Source organism: Mauremys mutica, chromosome 2 (assembly GCF_020497125.1).
Source record: "Mauremys mutica isolate MM-2020 ecotype Southern chromosome 2, ASM2049712v1, whole genome shotgun sequence".
Lineage (NCBI taxonomy): Eukaryota > Metazoa > Chordata > Testudines > Geoemydidae > Mauremys > Mauremys mutica.
In genome coordinates, this window is record NC_059073.1 from 165,450,310 (window position 1) to 165,466,684 (window position 16,375).

Here is a 16,375-nt window from a genome sequence, read left to right on the forward strand (position 1 = left end):
GTGGAACATGCCCTACTACTCTAGCCAGTTATAGTATGGCCTCGTTGATGGGCATGGCCAACTTACTCGGTCCCTGAAGCTGCAAGATGTCCAGGGGCTGGTGTTGAGGGTCCTGGACCTCTTCTAATGGGATCTGTAGGTCACTGGCAACTCTTTTTAACAGCTCTTGGTACCAGCAGTGGTTATCCAGCGGAGAAGGCAAAGGAGTGACTACCTCATCCAGGGAAGATGAAGACACACCCGTAGGAACTGTTGGTACTTGCGCATCCGGTTCCTCCACCTCCTCCTTGTACACTGACTGAATTGGCTGGCAAGAGGGAAAGGAGTGGTATAATTCTTGAGAGTTGCCCGGATGCCTGCCATAATGATCCCATGGACCCCAATAATGCAAGAAAGAGGGACTGATCGGTTGTGGGGGACCCCAAGCAAATTGGTACCAGTGATCCTGGGAGGGAGGGGGAGGAGCAGGGGGTCATACCCAACAGAATGGCAAGCGTAATCCTTCCTCGACTGTCTATCAGGGCTCAACTGGATCTGCAGAGATACTGTTGTGGACATCTCCTTTGATTTATCAGAGTCCAAGAACTGCTCCATCAGTAGCAGGGGTGCTGCTGTACCAAGCCACTCCTGCAAATGGTTGGATGTGAGACAGCTCCTGGGACAATGATGTAGACTCCTCCTCCTCTAGAGTAAGGACATCCCTCAGGAGTTCCACGCCAAAAAGAAGTGGAGTCTGTGGGTAAGGGAGGAATATATCTTCCAGCGTTATACAAGTCTCGGTACACCCAGGTGTCCAGGGGGTTCCTGCAGTTAAGTCTGAAACATCTGGTGCATCTGTTGTGACTAGACTGTCTTGAGCTAGAGAAGGCGGTACTGACAATGGGTCTGACCAGCAACTGTAGACTAAACTGGAGAATGTCTGTCTATCTTTTTGTGTCAGTACTGAGGTGACCAAAGGAACTGGTGGATCTTTCTTTTTACGTGACTTGTCCTCCGATCTTGGGGTCTTCATGGGAGCGGATTCCTTAGGTTCTGTATGGGATGTCTCACCCAATCTAGAAAGGCTTATGGAGGAAGTACATTTCTTATGGACAGTCCTCAATGGGTATGTCCTTGGGCCCATGAGAGAGCCCTCTACGCTCATGCAGAGCCCTGAAAGAAGAGTCTTTGGGCTTTGATGGTGAGGGCTCCACTCCAAGGCATGTGCTGGTCAGTTGAGGCCGATGTACCGTCAGAGGAGTAAAGTTCTGGAACAGCCTTCCAAGGGGAGCAGTGCAGGCAAAAAAACTGTTTTTAAGACTGAGCTTGATAAATTTATGGAGGGAATGGTATGATGAAACTGCCTACAACAGCATGTAGCTGATTCGTGACTGCTAGTAGCAAATATCCACAATGGCTGGTGATGGGACATTAAATTGGGAGGGCTCTGAGTTACTACAGAGAATTCTTTCACAAGTGTTTGTCTGTTGGGTCTTGCCAAAATGCTCAGGGTCCAAATGACCATCATATTTGGGGTCAGGAAGGAATTTCTGCCCCCAGGTCAGATTGGCAGAGACCCTGGGGGGGTTTCACCTTCCTCTGCAGCATGGGGGAATGGGTCACTTGCATGTTTAAACTAGAGTAAATGGTGGAGTGTCTGTAACTTGAAGTCTTTAAATCATAAAATGAGGATTTCAGTAACTCAGCCAAAGGTTATGATTCTATTACAGGAGTGGGTGGGTGAAGTTCTGTGGCCTGCAATATGCACGAGATCAGACTAGATGATCATGATGGTCCTTTCTGGCCTTGAAATGTGTGTCTTTGAGAATGAGAAGAGATCAGACAGCAGAGTAGAGTGCAGGACGTCATTGTTGTGAGCAGGCACAGTAAAATGAGATGGGCCGTGCATATAGCAAGGCTCACTGACAATCAATGGACTGCAGCTGTCACTGAGTGGTACCCATGGGAACTGAAACGACCACTCAGCCAACCTCCAAAGAGATGGGAAGATTTTATCATGAAAAGGCATGGTCGCACATGGAGAAGGAAGGCCAGGATATGAGAAGAATGGAAGACATGTTGTGATTGCTGCAATCTATACGAGGGCTGCAGGATCGATGGATCAAGGTAATTTCAAAATACCTGTCACCAAGTATGTCTGTAATAGTACAGACAACAAAAAAGATTCCTTCAGGAGCAGAGAGTTAAATAAACCCTGACAACCCAGTTCCTGTTTCTCCGTTATGCTTTTGTCACGCACCTCAGTTTAGGTGTGTCACACGCTGGGCACATCTTGGGGGAAATGCTGCTCCTCCAGTCTTTAGTCAATTCTTTAGGTTTTTGTGTCCTCTCTCCCATAGGGTTACCATATTTCAAAGTTCCCAAATAGAGGATACTACCGGGGGGAAATAAGAGGTGGAACTGCAAGGTGGGTCGAGTTGGACGTGTTGGAGGGGATATTTGGGGGCTGCTGGATGTGTGTGTGTGTGTGTGTGTGTGTGTATGTGTACTGGGAGGGGGCATTTGGAGGGTTCTGGAGGGATGTGTGTGTACTGGGAAGGGGTATTTGAAGGGTGCTGGAAGGGGTTGTGTGGGACCCCTCCAACCCAGACACCTGCACACCAGCCCCCTGACAGCCTAGCCAAGGGGCCACACACCCACAGCCCAGCCACAGGCTCCAACCCGTCCAGCTTCGTTACTGTCGTGCAGAGACAGCCCATACCTGGTGATAGTGAGGGGGTACAATTTAAAGGTTCAGCCACTCCCAGAACAACTCAAGTTGTGTGTCTCTCCCCTCCCCCCATTACCCTCAGTCTCACCTCTCAGAAAGCAGCAGCCCCTCCATGGAGCTCCCCATGGGGTGCAGCTCGCTGGCTCTGGCAGCTGTCACACAGGGAGGGGGCCTGGCTGCACCATGTGGCCAAGCAAGGCTGGCAAACCTGGGAACTGCAACCTGCCCACATCTCCCGTGCAGGCACACTGTGAGATGAGGAGTTGGGCTCTGCAAAGTTCAGTGGACCCCAAGGGTAGCCAGCAGCTCTGCAGTGCCAATTATATGGGGAAAAAATGAAATTCTGTGCAGAACATTAATTCTGTGCAAATTCTGCATTGCACAGTGGTGCAGAATTCCCCCAGGAATAGGATCTGAGCCTGGAGCCGGCCTCCTATTTTCATTTTCCTTAGAAATTTAGAAAAAAGATCTTAGAAATTTCAGAACTGGAGATTTTAACTGATAAGACTTCTAGTAGAAGGAGGGCCTAGAGCCTGTTCTGTCTCTCCCTTCTAGTTCATAGTGTGAAAGATCAAGAGATAGTACAAGGAGTAGAAGAGTGCCCTTTTCCTAAGCATTTTAGGCATGCAGCATGGGTATCTGATGCCAGGAAAACTGTGTGATAAGATGCACATCTTTTAAATCTATATTTCTTCATCTTTGGATCCACCATAGCTAAGTAACAGTAATACTACCATAAAACTATTTACAAATGTCTTAACTATTTAAAAAGTAAGGCACCTATCTTACTAAGGATCTTGAATCCAAAGAATGCTCACATCTGGTCACGTGGCTGGAAGGAACTGAGGCAGCAACCACTGTCACACCACCTTTTCATAGAATCATAGAATCTCAGGGTTGGAAGGGACCTCAGGAGGTCATCTAGTCCAACCCCCTGCTCAAAGCAGGACCAAACCCAACTAAGTCATCCCAGCCAGGGCTTTGTCAAGCCCGACCTTAACAACCTCTAAGGAAGGAGATTCCACCACCTCCCTAGGTAACCCATTCCAGTTCTTCACCACCCTACTAGTGAAAAAGTTTTTCCTAATATCCAACCTAAACCTCCCCCTCTGCAACTTGAGACCATTACTCCTTGTTCTGTCATCTTCTACCACTGAGAACAGTCTAGATCCATCCTCTTTGGAACCCCCTTTCAGGTAGTTGAAAGCAGCTATCAAATCCCCCCTCATTCTTCTCTTCTGCAGACTAAACAATCCCAGTTCCCTCAGCCTCTCCTCATAAGTCATGTGCTCCAGCCCCCTAATCATTTTTGTTGCCCTCCGCTGGACTCTCTCCAATTTATCCACGTCCTTCTTGTAGTATGGGGCCCAAAACTGGACACAGTACTCCAAATGAGGCCTCACCAGTGCTGAGTAGAGGGGAATGATCACATCCCTTGATCTGCTGGAAATGCCCCTACTTATACAACCCAAAATGCCATTAGCCTTCTTGGCAACAAGGGCACACTGTTGACTCATATTCAGCTTTTTGTCCACCGTAACCCCTAGGTCCTTTTCTGCAGAACTGCTGCCAGCCATTCGGTCCCTAGTCTGTAGCAGTGCATGGGATTCTTCCGTCCTAAGTGCAGGACTCTGCACTTGTCCTTGTTGAACCTCATCATATTTCTTTTGGCCCAATCCTCTAATTTGTCTAGGTCCCTCTGTATCCTAGCCCTGTTCTCAGAATGTGCTCAAACACTGAGGGAAGGGGCAAGGAAGAGTGCTCTTCCAGGCATTACTAGTAGAAGGCTGCACCAGTCAAAGGCACTAGTCAGCACACATCCAATATGCAAAGGACACTCAAAGAAGAGCACACAGATTTAAAAATTGCAAATGTAATCTTAGTAAAATAGTTTGTTTCACCAGGACTGGCTTCTGATTGTTAGAGAGATACCAAGTAAAATCATGGCCAGTGTTTTGCACACCCCATCCCCTTTTTAAGTGCCAATAAGATTAAATGACCAAATGTACTAACATTTGAAAAATTCAAGCCAAAATGTTCACACCTATGAGCTTTCATTATATTTAAATAGGCAAACAAGCATTATTTGTTGATTAATAGTGCATTTATACATTACCTTTCTTTTTAGTGGCCTGTTTAATCTTTAAGCAAACAAAGCACTCTTTCCTTTCTGAAAGTCCCAAGATATGAAGAAGTTCTTGCACCTCTCTGGCATTGTTGGGGCATATGACACAGAAGGCATCTCCAGGTTGGTAGCAAAACGTTGTTTTCTGTTATAAAATAAAGATTTTTTTTCTATAAAGCTGTGTAATAAACCATGGCCCATATTCTCCACACTCATAAAACAAAATCTTGCTGTTTAACACTATATCATCATTTTATATTTTTATTATATTTGGCCCTGGTACATCAGAAATCTAAGCATGTAACCTTTTATTTTTAAATGTAAGCTTTCTACGTAGGAAACCTATTCTCTTACGGGTCAAAGAGTTTTTCAATTATATAATAAGCCCAGTTAAACAGTTTATGCAGAAACAAAATGTGTTTACAAGGAGATCTGTATATACAAGAGGCCCCGATTCACCATTAGCTGTGTATTTTGTTTTTCTATTTCTGGAGATCTAAATCAATATTGAATCTTCATGGTGAACAATTTACATAAATTTGTTACCATTAACAAAAAATTAGCAGGTTAAAATACTTCGGTGAATGGTGATTATAATAATATACAATTATTTCCTTTTCCTGAGAAAATTAGCACAAGAGAGAAATTCAAAGAAAATTAAACAAAACTAGATCTCTGAATAAATAAGAGGTCATAGTCTCTTTATTTGGATGAGGTGCATGATGTTAACTGATGACTTAATACTAAACGAAGGTGCATGATGCTAACTAATGCTTAAGTCTTGAGTGGAGCACAGTATCTGATTCAAGAGGTGAATATAGCTGAACCAACTGCTAACAGCAACAACAGTATAATTAAATGTAATACCCTTGTGGGGCCCAAAGAAGCCCACCATAGTAGCTTTTAACTTCAGAAAGGGAGACTACACAAAACCAAGGAAGCTAGTTAAAAGGTACAGACACAAAAAGTGAAATGCCTTTTCAAAACATTATAATAGAAGCTCAAATTAAATATATACTCCACATTAAAAAACATAGTAAGAGGACCAAAAAAGTACCATCATGACTAAACGAAGTAAAGTAAGTGGTTAGAGGCCAAAAGACATCCTTTAAAAAATGAAAGTTAAATCCTACTTAGGAAAACAGAAAGGAGCATAAACTCTAGCAAGTCAAAAAGTCAAGCACAATTAGGCATGCTAAAAAAGAATTTGAAAAACAACTGACCAAAGACTCAAAAACTAACACAAAATGTTTTTTAAGTACATCAGAAGCAGGAAGCCTGTCAAACAATTACTGGGGCCACTGAAGGATCAAGGTGCTAAAGGAGCATGCAAGGAAGATAAGATCATTGTGGAGAAGCTAAAATATATGTTTGCATCGGTTTTCACTGCAGAGGATAAGAGGAAGATTCCCACACCTGAACCATTCTTTTTTTGATGACAAATCTGAGGAAGTATCCCAGAGTGAAGCATTAATACAGGTGGTTTTGGAACAAATCAATAAGTTAAACAGTAATAAGACACCGGGACAACATGGTATTCACCCGAGAGTTCTGAAGGAATTCAAATATAAAATTGCACAATGCCTAACTGTGGTAGGTAACCTATCATTTAAATAATTTAAATCAGCTTCTATAACAGATAACTGGAGGATAACTAATGTGACATCAATTTTTTTAGAAGGCTCCAAAGGCAATCCTGGCAATTACAGACTGGTAAACTAAAGTTCAACACCAGATAAACTGGATGAAACAGAATTATTAGAAAAACACATGAACACGATTTGTTGTGGAAGAGACAATATGGCTTTTTTCTACAGGGAAATCAGGCCTCACCAACATATTAGAATTCTTTAAAGGGGTTAACAACCATGAAGACAAGGGTGATCCAGTGGATATAGAGCACTTGAACTTTCAGAAAACCTTTGACAAGGTCCTTCACCAAAGACTCTTAAGCAAAGTAAGCAGTAATGGGATAAGAGGGAATGTCCTCTCATAGATTAGGAACCGGTTAAAAGACAGGAAACAAAGGGTAGGAATAAATTATCAGTTTTCATAATGGAGAGAGGTAAATAGCAGTGTCCCTCAGGAATCTGTACCAGAACCAGTGCTGTTCAACATATTCATAAATGATCTTGAAAAAGGGATAAACATTGAGGTGGCAAAATTTGCAGATGATATAAAATTGCTCAAGATAGTTAAGTCTCTTTAGAGACTTAAAAAAGAGTTACAAAGGGATCTCAAAAATTGGGTGACTGGGAAACAAAATGACACATGAAATTCAAGGTTGATAAATGCAAAGTAGGGCTGTCAATTAATCGCAGTTAACTCATGTGATTAACTCAAAAAATTAATCGCGATTAATCGTACTTTTAATCACACTATTAAAAAACAGAATTGCCAATTGAAAATTATTAAATATTTGTGGATGTTTTTCTACCTTTTCAAGTATATTGATTTAAATTACAACACAGAAAACAAAATGTATAGTACTCACATAATATTATTTTTATTACAAGTATTTGCACTGTAAAAATGATAAACAGAAGAAATATTATTTTTCAATTCACCTTATACAAGTACTGTAGTGAAATCTTTTTATCATGAAAGTGCAGATTTTTGTTTGTTTGTTACATAATTGCACTCAAAACAAAACTATGTAAAACTTTAGAAACTACAAGTCCACTCAGTCCTACTTCTTGTTCAGCCAATCGCTCACACAAACAAGCTTGTTTACATTTATGGGAGATAATGCTGCCCGCTTATTATTTACAATGTCACCTGAAAGTGAGAACAGACATTCGCATGGCACTTTTGTAACCGGCATTGCAAGGTATTTATGTGCCAGATATGCTAAGCATTCGTACACCCCTTCATGCTTCGACCACCATTCCAGAGGACACGCTTCTATGCTGATGATGCTCATTAAAAAAGAAGGGGGTTAATTAAATTTGTGACTGAACTACTTGGGGGAGAATTGCATGTTTCCTGCTCTGTTTTACCTGCATTCTGCCATATATTTCAAGTTATAGCAGTTTTGGATGATGACCCAGCACACTGTTAATTTTAAGAACATTTTCGCTGCAGAGTTGACAAAACACAAAGAAGGTACCAATGTGAGATTTCTAAAGACAGCTACTGCACTGGACCCAAGGTTTAAGAATCTGAAGTGCCTTCCAAAATCTGAGAGGGAGGAGGTGTGGAACATGCTTTCAGAAGAGTTAAAAGAGCACCACTCCAATGTGGAAACTACAGAACCCAAACCACCAAAAAAGAAAATCAACCTTCTGCTAGTGGCATCTGACTCAGATAATAAAAATAAATGTGCCTCAGTCCGCACCACTTTGGATCATTATCGAGCAGAACCTGTCATCAGTATGGACGCATGTCCTCTGGAATGGTGGCTGAAGCATGAAGAGACAATCTTTAGTGCATCTGGCACATAAATATCTTGCGACGCCAGCTACAACAGTGCCATGCGAATGCCTGTTCTCACGTTCAGGTGACATTATAAACAAGAAGCGGGCAGCATTATCTCCTGCAAATGTAAACAAACTTGTTTGAGTGATTAGCTGAACAAGAAGTAGGACTGAGTGGACGTGTAGGCGCTAAAGTTTTACATTGTTTTATTTTTAAGTGCAGTTATTTTTTGTATATCATTCTACATTTGTAAGTTCAACTTTCATGATAAAGAGATTGCACTACAGTACTTGTATTAAATGAATTGAAAAATACTATTTCTTTTGGTTTTTTACAGTTGAAATATTTGTATGAGAAGAGATTAGAAAGACTGGGACTTTTTAGCTTGGAAAAGAGATGACTAAGAGGGGATATGATAGAGGTCTATACAATTGTGACTGGTGTGGAGAAAGTGAAAGTGTTATTTACTTCTTCACATAACACAAAGATCAGGGATCACACAATGAAATCAATAAGCAGCAGGCTTAAAACAAATAGAAGGAAGTACTTCACATAACACAGAGTCAACCTGTGGAACTCATTGCCAGGGGATACTGTGAAGGACAAAAGTATAACACTGTTCAAAAAGAATTAGATAAGTTCATGGAGGAAAGGCCCATCAAGGGCTATTAGCAAAGATGATCATTGATGCAACCCCATGAGGCGGGTGTCCCTAGCCGCTCATTGCTAGAAGCTGGGAGTGGACGACAGTGGATGGATCTGTTCATTCCCTCTGAAGCACATGGCATTGGTCATCATCAAAAGACAGGATACTGGGCTAGACTGACCATTAGTCTGACCCGCTATGGACTTTCTTATGTTGTCCTTATGAAACTCCAGCATGCATTGTACAAAGCATGTAGACAGTGTGTAGGCAACAACAATAATAAAAACATTTATTCATAAGGTGCACCAGGCAAAAAGGACTCTGTGATCCTAACAATAGAGGCCCAAATGTTCAAATAAGTGCATGCACTTTTGAGCCTGACTCAGGAGTGCAAATCTTTGGATGTTCATGTAAATTGGGGTTACACACACACACACACACACACACACACACACACACACACACAAGAGTGCATGCTCCCTTAGGTGCTGACCTGTTTGAAAATTTGGGGCAGAATCATTTAAAAACAAACTCTAATTGTAACCAAGCAAGCACTTCTGAAAAAGTCCTATTGAAATAAAAAAATTATTAAACCAATAGGGTTAAAGAGCCTACAGAAGTTACTTTAAGGACCTACAGAATTGAACAGACTGTGATATCACTGCAGTAGAATTACATATTGGCTGTATAGAGTACATTGATAAAAATGCTATCTTTATTTAAACAATATCCATACAATACCACCTAGCTCTTGTATGGTGCTTTTCCTCTAGTTTTCCCTGAGTAAAGTCAAGTCATTCTGTTTTTACAACTAGGAAAATAGAGGTAGAGAGTTTAAGTGATATGGAGACACAAAGAAAGTCAGTGTCAAAGCCAGAATTAGACTCAGGAATTCCTAGCTTCCTGTCTTGTGCCCATATCACTTGACCGGGCCTCATTCCTGCTACACAATGCAAGGAAGATCAATGCTTGCATGTATTAAGTATCACGGAATATAAGTTTTACCTTATTACCCAGTGTTTCAAAACATCTTCAAAGTTGTGTATTCATGGAGTCTTTTTGTCATTTCTCCTGACACCCACCTCTCCCCTCATTTTCCTCATTTCTGGTTACTTTAACCCCTTTCTTTTATTGAAAGAATCTTCCACAAAACCAATCTCACTCAATCCAAAATTAACAGAAGTCACTGTGATATTAATATGGCTTTAAGAGAATGAACAGAATCTCCAGGATGTGGGAGCTGACAGCTGGAGGAGATCCTTGGTTTGAGGTTAAACTGAGAGACTGACCTGAGTTCAGATGCTCTGTATATACGTTAACTATGTATTTAATAAAGACAGTTAATTTACGAGCAATGAATTATTATTATTAAAGACTAGAGAGACAAGGTGGGTGAGGTACTAACTTTTATTGGACCAACTTCTGTTGGTAAGAAGTTGTGGTGGAAATCTATGAGGGAGTTTAGGCCATCTGTCCATGCAGAATGTCCATGGGGTGGGTTTGTGGGAGAAGAGTCTGTAGAGTTTCGCTTGGAGTTGTTTGGGGAAGGATTTGATTATATCCTTAAGTTCCTGGGTAAATTGTGGTGTGAGGTGGTCTTTGAATTCTTTCTAGTAGATGATGTCGTTAATGTAGTCATCACGGTTGAGGACTAAGATGGCACCCCCTTCATCTGCTGGTTTCATCACTATCTGGTGGTTACATCTCAAGGTCTGTATGGCTGTTTCGGTGGTAAAGAGATTATGGTAGATGTGATGTTTCACAAAGCAATCCTCTATGTCTGACCTATAAGCCCTCATCCTCAAAGGAAACCTACACAACACTTTCAGAAGACAAGCCTGGGATCTTAAATTCGTAATTCTGCTAAGCACTAAAAATCATGGACTAAAGATAGACACTGCATTTATGGCTTATTACAACAATCTGTAACCCAATTACCCACTCTTTTTGTCCTGTGACTACAGAGGTATTAACAGGCCATCTCTTAGATCTCTTAGAATATGTACTACCTGCTTATGCTAAACAATCTGTTCCACCTTGCATTTAGCTGTGATGTTTAGAGTTCTTTTCCCGGAACCGAAGAAGAGCTTTGTATGGCTCAAAAGCTTGTCTCTCTCACCCACAAAAGTTGGTCCAATAAAAGATATTACCTCACCCAATATCTCTTGTCTCTCTAATATCATTGGACCGACATGGCTACAAGAACACTACATATATTAAAGATGAGTGGATTATTTGAATATAAAACAACACATGGTACCAAGAGTAAGGGAAGTTATAAAAAGAATTTAAAGTTTTAAAAAATTAGCTAAAAGTTACTCAGAAGTGAAAAACAAATCTGAATGAAAAAAGGAAATTAGTAAATATAAATACCAATCACATTTGTATCAAAAGAATTATTATGATAAAGGATCGCGTGAACTACCTTATTTGAAACCAAATGATAGAGTACATATCTAAATGGTAGAAACTGGGCTCAGAAAGCCACTGTAACAAAGTAACACCTCAGTCTTGTGACATGACTAATGATGGTCAAATGTATAGACAAAATTGGAGACATTTGCAATTGTTACCTGCAATTATCAAACTCAGCTGAAAAAAGAAATGATATAATATCACATCAAGAGCAACAAGAAAATGAAAATGACATCATCCCTCTAAGTCATAAGAGCAACTTCAATATTATAGTAAATACAGAAGTTAGATGGTCATTGTATCAAAGAAGACTTGTTAAAACACGTACAGCAAGCAGTTAATTCTGAGGTTGTAGACAGACAGATACACACATATAAATTTGTGCCAAAAAAATTAAAGAAAGTAGATGTGGTGTTACTGTGTCTTTAAGAAAACAAATGGAATCTCTAGGGTGTGGGAGCTGACAGTGGGAGGAGTGAGTTGATGTGATGTGGGACTGATAGATTGATCAGAGTTAAAATGCTCTGCATATGTGTTAATTATGTATCTAAATAAAGACTCTTGTTAAATTACTAGCAATGAATTATTATTAAGACTAGTAAATTACTTGAATATAAAACATACAAAATATGTAACAACTATTAATTGTTAGCTTATGTGGGGCCATACCCTCTACAGAATGAGTGAGATACTTTGTATTACAAACAAGATCAATCTCATTTGACCCACACTTCAACTCACTGTAGAAAGATATTAAAATAATATAAACCAGATGATTAGCATATAACATCACTCTTAACAGCTTTGTTCTCCAATTAATATTTTGTACCCTTTCTTCCACCACCTGAAGAGGTTTATCAACTTACTGAAATATCAAGTTCTAACAGCAAAGCTGTTTTTACTGCATCTTCCCTAGTGAGCTGAACTGCTTTGGTCACTGGAACATGGAAGACTATACCATCTGAAATCAATGAGGACACACTGAGTTCCTGAAAACAAGGACATAAAAGTTTAATCTGATTAAATATAACCAACTGTATGACAACCTACTATATAACACGTGAAAATAAACTCACAAGTAATTAGTAGGACCATTTTCTTTTTCATATTAACATCCTAAAAAGAGAATTCCAAACCACACCGTAAACATGCACTCTTTATACACATACAGTATCTCCCACATACCTTTTAAAAAAATTCATACCCAAGTACAAACATGAGCACTTTCAAACCAATTCTAAAATATAATAAGCCCAAATTGGAGGGGCGGGGGGGAATACAGTTTGACAAGTCACTGCTAAAGTGGATACCAAATACAGGTACAGTCGTTTTCTTTTTGAAGAGTTACCTAAAAAGAGCCAATTTAAAAGTGGCAATTATATCAGATATTGTATGAGGAAAAGATGACAGAGTGGCTAACACCATAACTAATGAATATTGAAAGTAAGAATATAAACCATTTAAAAATTATTCAAGATTAGAAATATAGACCACAATAACAGATGAGGAGGTGTCAATTCCCAGATAGGCAAAGCTGCTTTTGTAATGAGCCAGCCACTCCCAGTCCCTAATCAAGCCCAAATTAACGGTGTTAAATTCAAAGAGAAACAGCAGAACTAAGATTCATTGGCAAACTACATCCACTCTCATCGAATTGGCCCTATCAACACTGGTTCTCCACTTGTGAGGTAACTCCCTTCCCTTCATATGTCATTATATAATGCCTGCATCTGTAATTTTCACTCCATGCATCTGAAGAAGTGGTGTTTTACCCACAAAAGCTTATGCCCAAATAAATCTGTTAGTCTTTAAGGTGCCACCAGACTCCAACTAATTTTTTAGTTTCCTGGCCATTCCAAAAAAAATAAAAAATGTATTTTTTACATAAATAAAAATAAAAAATATATATATTCCCCCTGCCCCGTCAAACTGAAACAAACATTGCAAAAAAATTCAGTGAACTGAAAAAAATCCATTTTGGTTCAACCCTGAATGGATTTTCCACACATTTGTTAAGGGCTAGATTCACAAAAACAGCCAGAGGAAGAGAAGGGGATTCGGTGATGCCACCCTCCTTATAACTTTTAGCCCAGCCATTTGGGCATTCACCTGAGATGTGGGAGACCGAGGTTCAATTTTCTCCTATGCCTCACATGAAGAAATTATTTGAACTTGGGTCTCACTTTCTACAGGAGAGTGCCTTAACTACCGGACTACGGTATATTCTGGTGTGTGAGTCTCTCAATCCTTCCTGTTGAAATTGTTCCACTTTGTGTAAATAATTTTAAAAAATCATTGGAGCAGGAACTTGGGTCCCCCAGATCCCAGGTAAGTGTCCTGTTCACCAGGTTATATAGTCATGTTCACACTTTTCTTGGCACAATGAGTATTCATTGTCATTATGAATGGGCACCATGATCACCTCCTCCTCCTTTGTAAATGACATGCCAGTCCCTCCCCAAATTTTTGTGGCCAAAACTATTTAATTAATTGACGTCACAAATAGTTTCAGGTACAGTAACTCCTCACTTAACATTGTAGATATGTTCCTGAAAAATGCGACTTTAAGCGAAACAATGTTAAGCGAATCCAATTTCCCCATAAGAATTAATGTAAATGAGGGGGTTAGGTTCCAGGGACATTTTTTTCACCAGACAAAAGACTATATATACACATATACACACATGCAGTATACGTTTTAAACGAACAATTTAATACTGGTACACAGTGATGATGATTGTGAAGCTTGGTTGAGGTGGAGGAGTCAGAGGGTGTGATATTTCCCAGGGAATGCCTTACTGCTAAATGAACTAGCAATTGACTGAGCCCTCAAGGGTTAACTCTCACAACACTCTGCAAGGCAGCAGGAAAGAGGGAGGTCAGACAGAGACACACACCCTGTGTGTCAGAGAAAAAATGCGCATTTCCCCTTTAAGTAGCTGACCCCCAAGCTTAAGTACACTGCCTTGTTAATTAAATCAGCTTGCTGAGACTTGAGACCTGCAGCTACTGCTTAGAAGCTCCCTCCCTCTGTCTTGTGTCCCCCCTGCTCTATGGAAGATAGGGTAAGCGGGATGCAGGAGCAGGGGGGAGGGGGAGACACCCTGACATTAGCCCCCCTCTTCCTCCCTCCCCCAGTACAGCAAGCAGGAGTCTCTGGGAGCAGCTCCAAGGCAGAGGGCAGGAGCAGCACATGGCAGTGGGGGGAGGGACAGCTGCTGCACAGGGAACTTAGGGGAGTGGGGAGCTGATAGGGGGAGCTGATGGAGGGCTGCCAGTCCACCCTGGTTCCGGCCACCCCACCAGCTAGCTGCAAGGGGCTGCTCTTCCTGCAAGCAGTGGACAAAACAGGCGGCTGCCAAAGGACATTAGAAGGGAGCATTTCACAACTTTAAATGAGCATATTCCCTAATTGATCAGCCACTTAACATCGAAACAAGGTTAACCTGGACGACTTTAAGTGAGGAGTTCCTGTATACTGAAACGGTTTTCTTTTTCCAAACAAATGATTAGTCTGAAAAATTTCACCCAGCTCTAATCCTAAAGACTCATAATTAAAGCAGAGGAATGAATAATATTCATTTTGAACTGTTAATCCTTAAAAAACATGTTAAATTGCTCTCAATGTTTTAGTTCCAGTCACTCAGACTCAGTGTCCAAATAAATCACTAAAGAGGCCATGTACCCATCCAGGGCCGGCTCTAGACCCCAGCGCGCCAAGCGCACGCTTGGGGCGGCGTCCCGCGGGAGGGCGGCAGGCGGCTCCGGTGGACCTCCCGCAGACGTGCCTGCGGAGGGTCCGCTGGTCCCGCGGCTCCGGTGGAGCATCCGCAGGCGTGCCTGCAGGAGGTCCACTGGAGCCGCGGGACCAGCGGACCCTCCGCAGGCACGTCTGCAGGAGGTCCACCGGAGCCGCGGGACCGGCGACCGCCAGAGCGCCCCCCGCGGCGTGCCGCCCTGCTTGGGGCGGCGCAAATCCTAGAGCCGCCCCTGTACCCAGCCCTGAACTTGAGAGCGGATGAGAGGAAATCTTTTTTTGGTGATGCTAAGATCTGAGTTGATGGGCTTCAATAGGAGCTGCCTTTAGCTTTCCTTAGAAGGAAGGAGATGGTTGCTGTAACATGAGATCTTGGAAAGCACATAGGCAGCAGGGTAACAATAGGGGAACCAAGAGGACCCAACCTGCTGAGCAGTTCTAACTGTCCCTGTCAAAAACAACAGTAAGGAAAAAACAGACTTGACTGTGAAACTTTTTTCCCCTATCCATACTCTGGGAGCACTGGGAACCATTTGGATTTGTCCAACAAATGGCTGAGAAAGAGACACACTAAGAGATACTTAGGGCCCTTCATTTTCAGTGTTTATTTTATTTAATTTTTCCCAGGAATTTATCAATGTTTATTACAACAACAAAAACAGGTGGAAATGGGTAGAAAAAACTACTAATAGTTTTTCTGGGTAAATATCAGAAAATAACAGAGAAAGGGCAGAAGTAGAGGTGCCATTCTCAAGGTCTAGATTAGAATTTTATAAAATCCTTTTAAGATTAGAGCCAAACATCTACCAAAGCCTTAAAATAAGGAAGTGTGTTGAAGGCTACTTTTTTATATCTTGGAGATGCTCTAATTCATTTATTTGTAGCTAATCTGGGTCCCTTAAACTAGTTTTCTAAACTGTCATGCATGGTAAGATTCCTGTGCTACACTCCAGTGGGTGGCTTTTACGAGCGTTGACCAAGCAGAGCAGTTCCATCCTATTGCTTGGCAATGTTTACATTTTAATTTAGAAAAATTATGTTTTCGTTATTTTGTTCCACTCAATTGCTTGTCTCAACTCTCCCTTCAGCTTCAGGTATGCTGAGCTAGATTACCAAACATCAGAGTATGAGTTTATCACTAACGCCTAGACTGTGAGATAAGTAGAGACAGCATGTTGTTGCACTGCCCCAGGAATAGCCTAGGAAAGAGAGAGTGTGATACACGCTCACTCAACCAACTCCATCCTCAGGGGAGGAGTAAACTGTACCTAGCGTATACATAGCATATACCCCCATGTGCCAGCA

The 16,375-nt window shown here is 41.3% G+C and overlaps 1 protein-coding gene across 9 annotated transcripts in view; it reads right to left on the minus strand.

Moving 5' to 3' along the window:
- The window catches only part of MTRR (5-methyltetrahydrofolate-homocysteine methyltransferase reductase), a 129,007-nt gene that overhangs the window by 83,904 nt on the left and 28,728 nt on the right, over nucleotides 1-16,375 (minus strand). For all 9 annotated transcript variants that reach the window (XM_045003657.1, XM_045003663.1, XM_045003661.1 and 6 more), the window contains 2 exons: nucleotides 12,180-12,302; nucleotides 4,827-4,980 (listed from right to left, as the gene is read on the minus strand). In XM_045003657.1, the coding sequence (XP_044859592.1) occupies nucleotides 4,827-4,980; nucleotides 12,180-12,302 (277 nt within the window). The remainder of the gene's footprint in view (nucleotides 1-4,826; nucleotides 4,981-12,179; nucleotides 12,303-16,375) is intronic.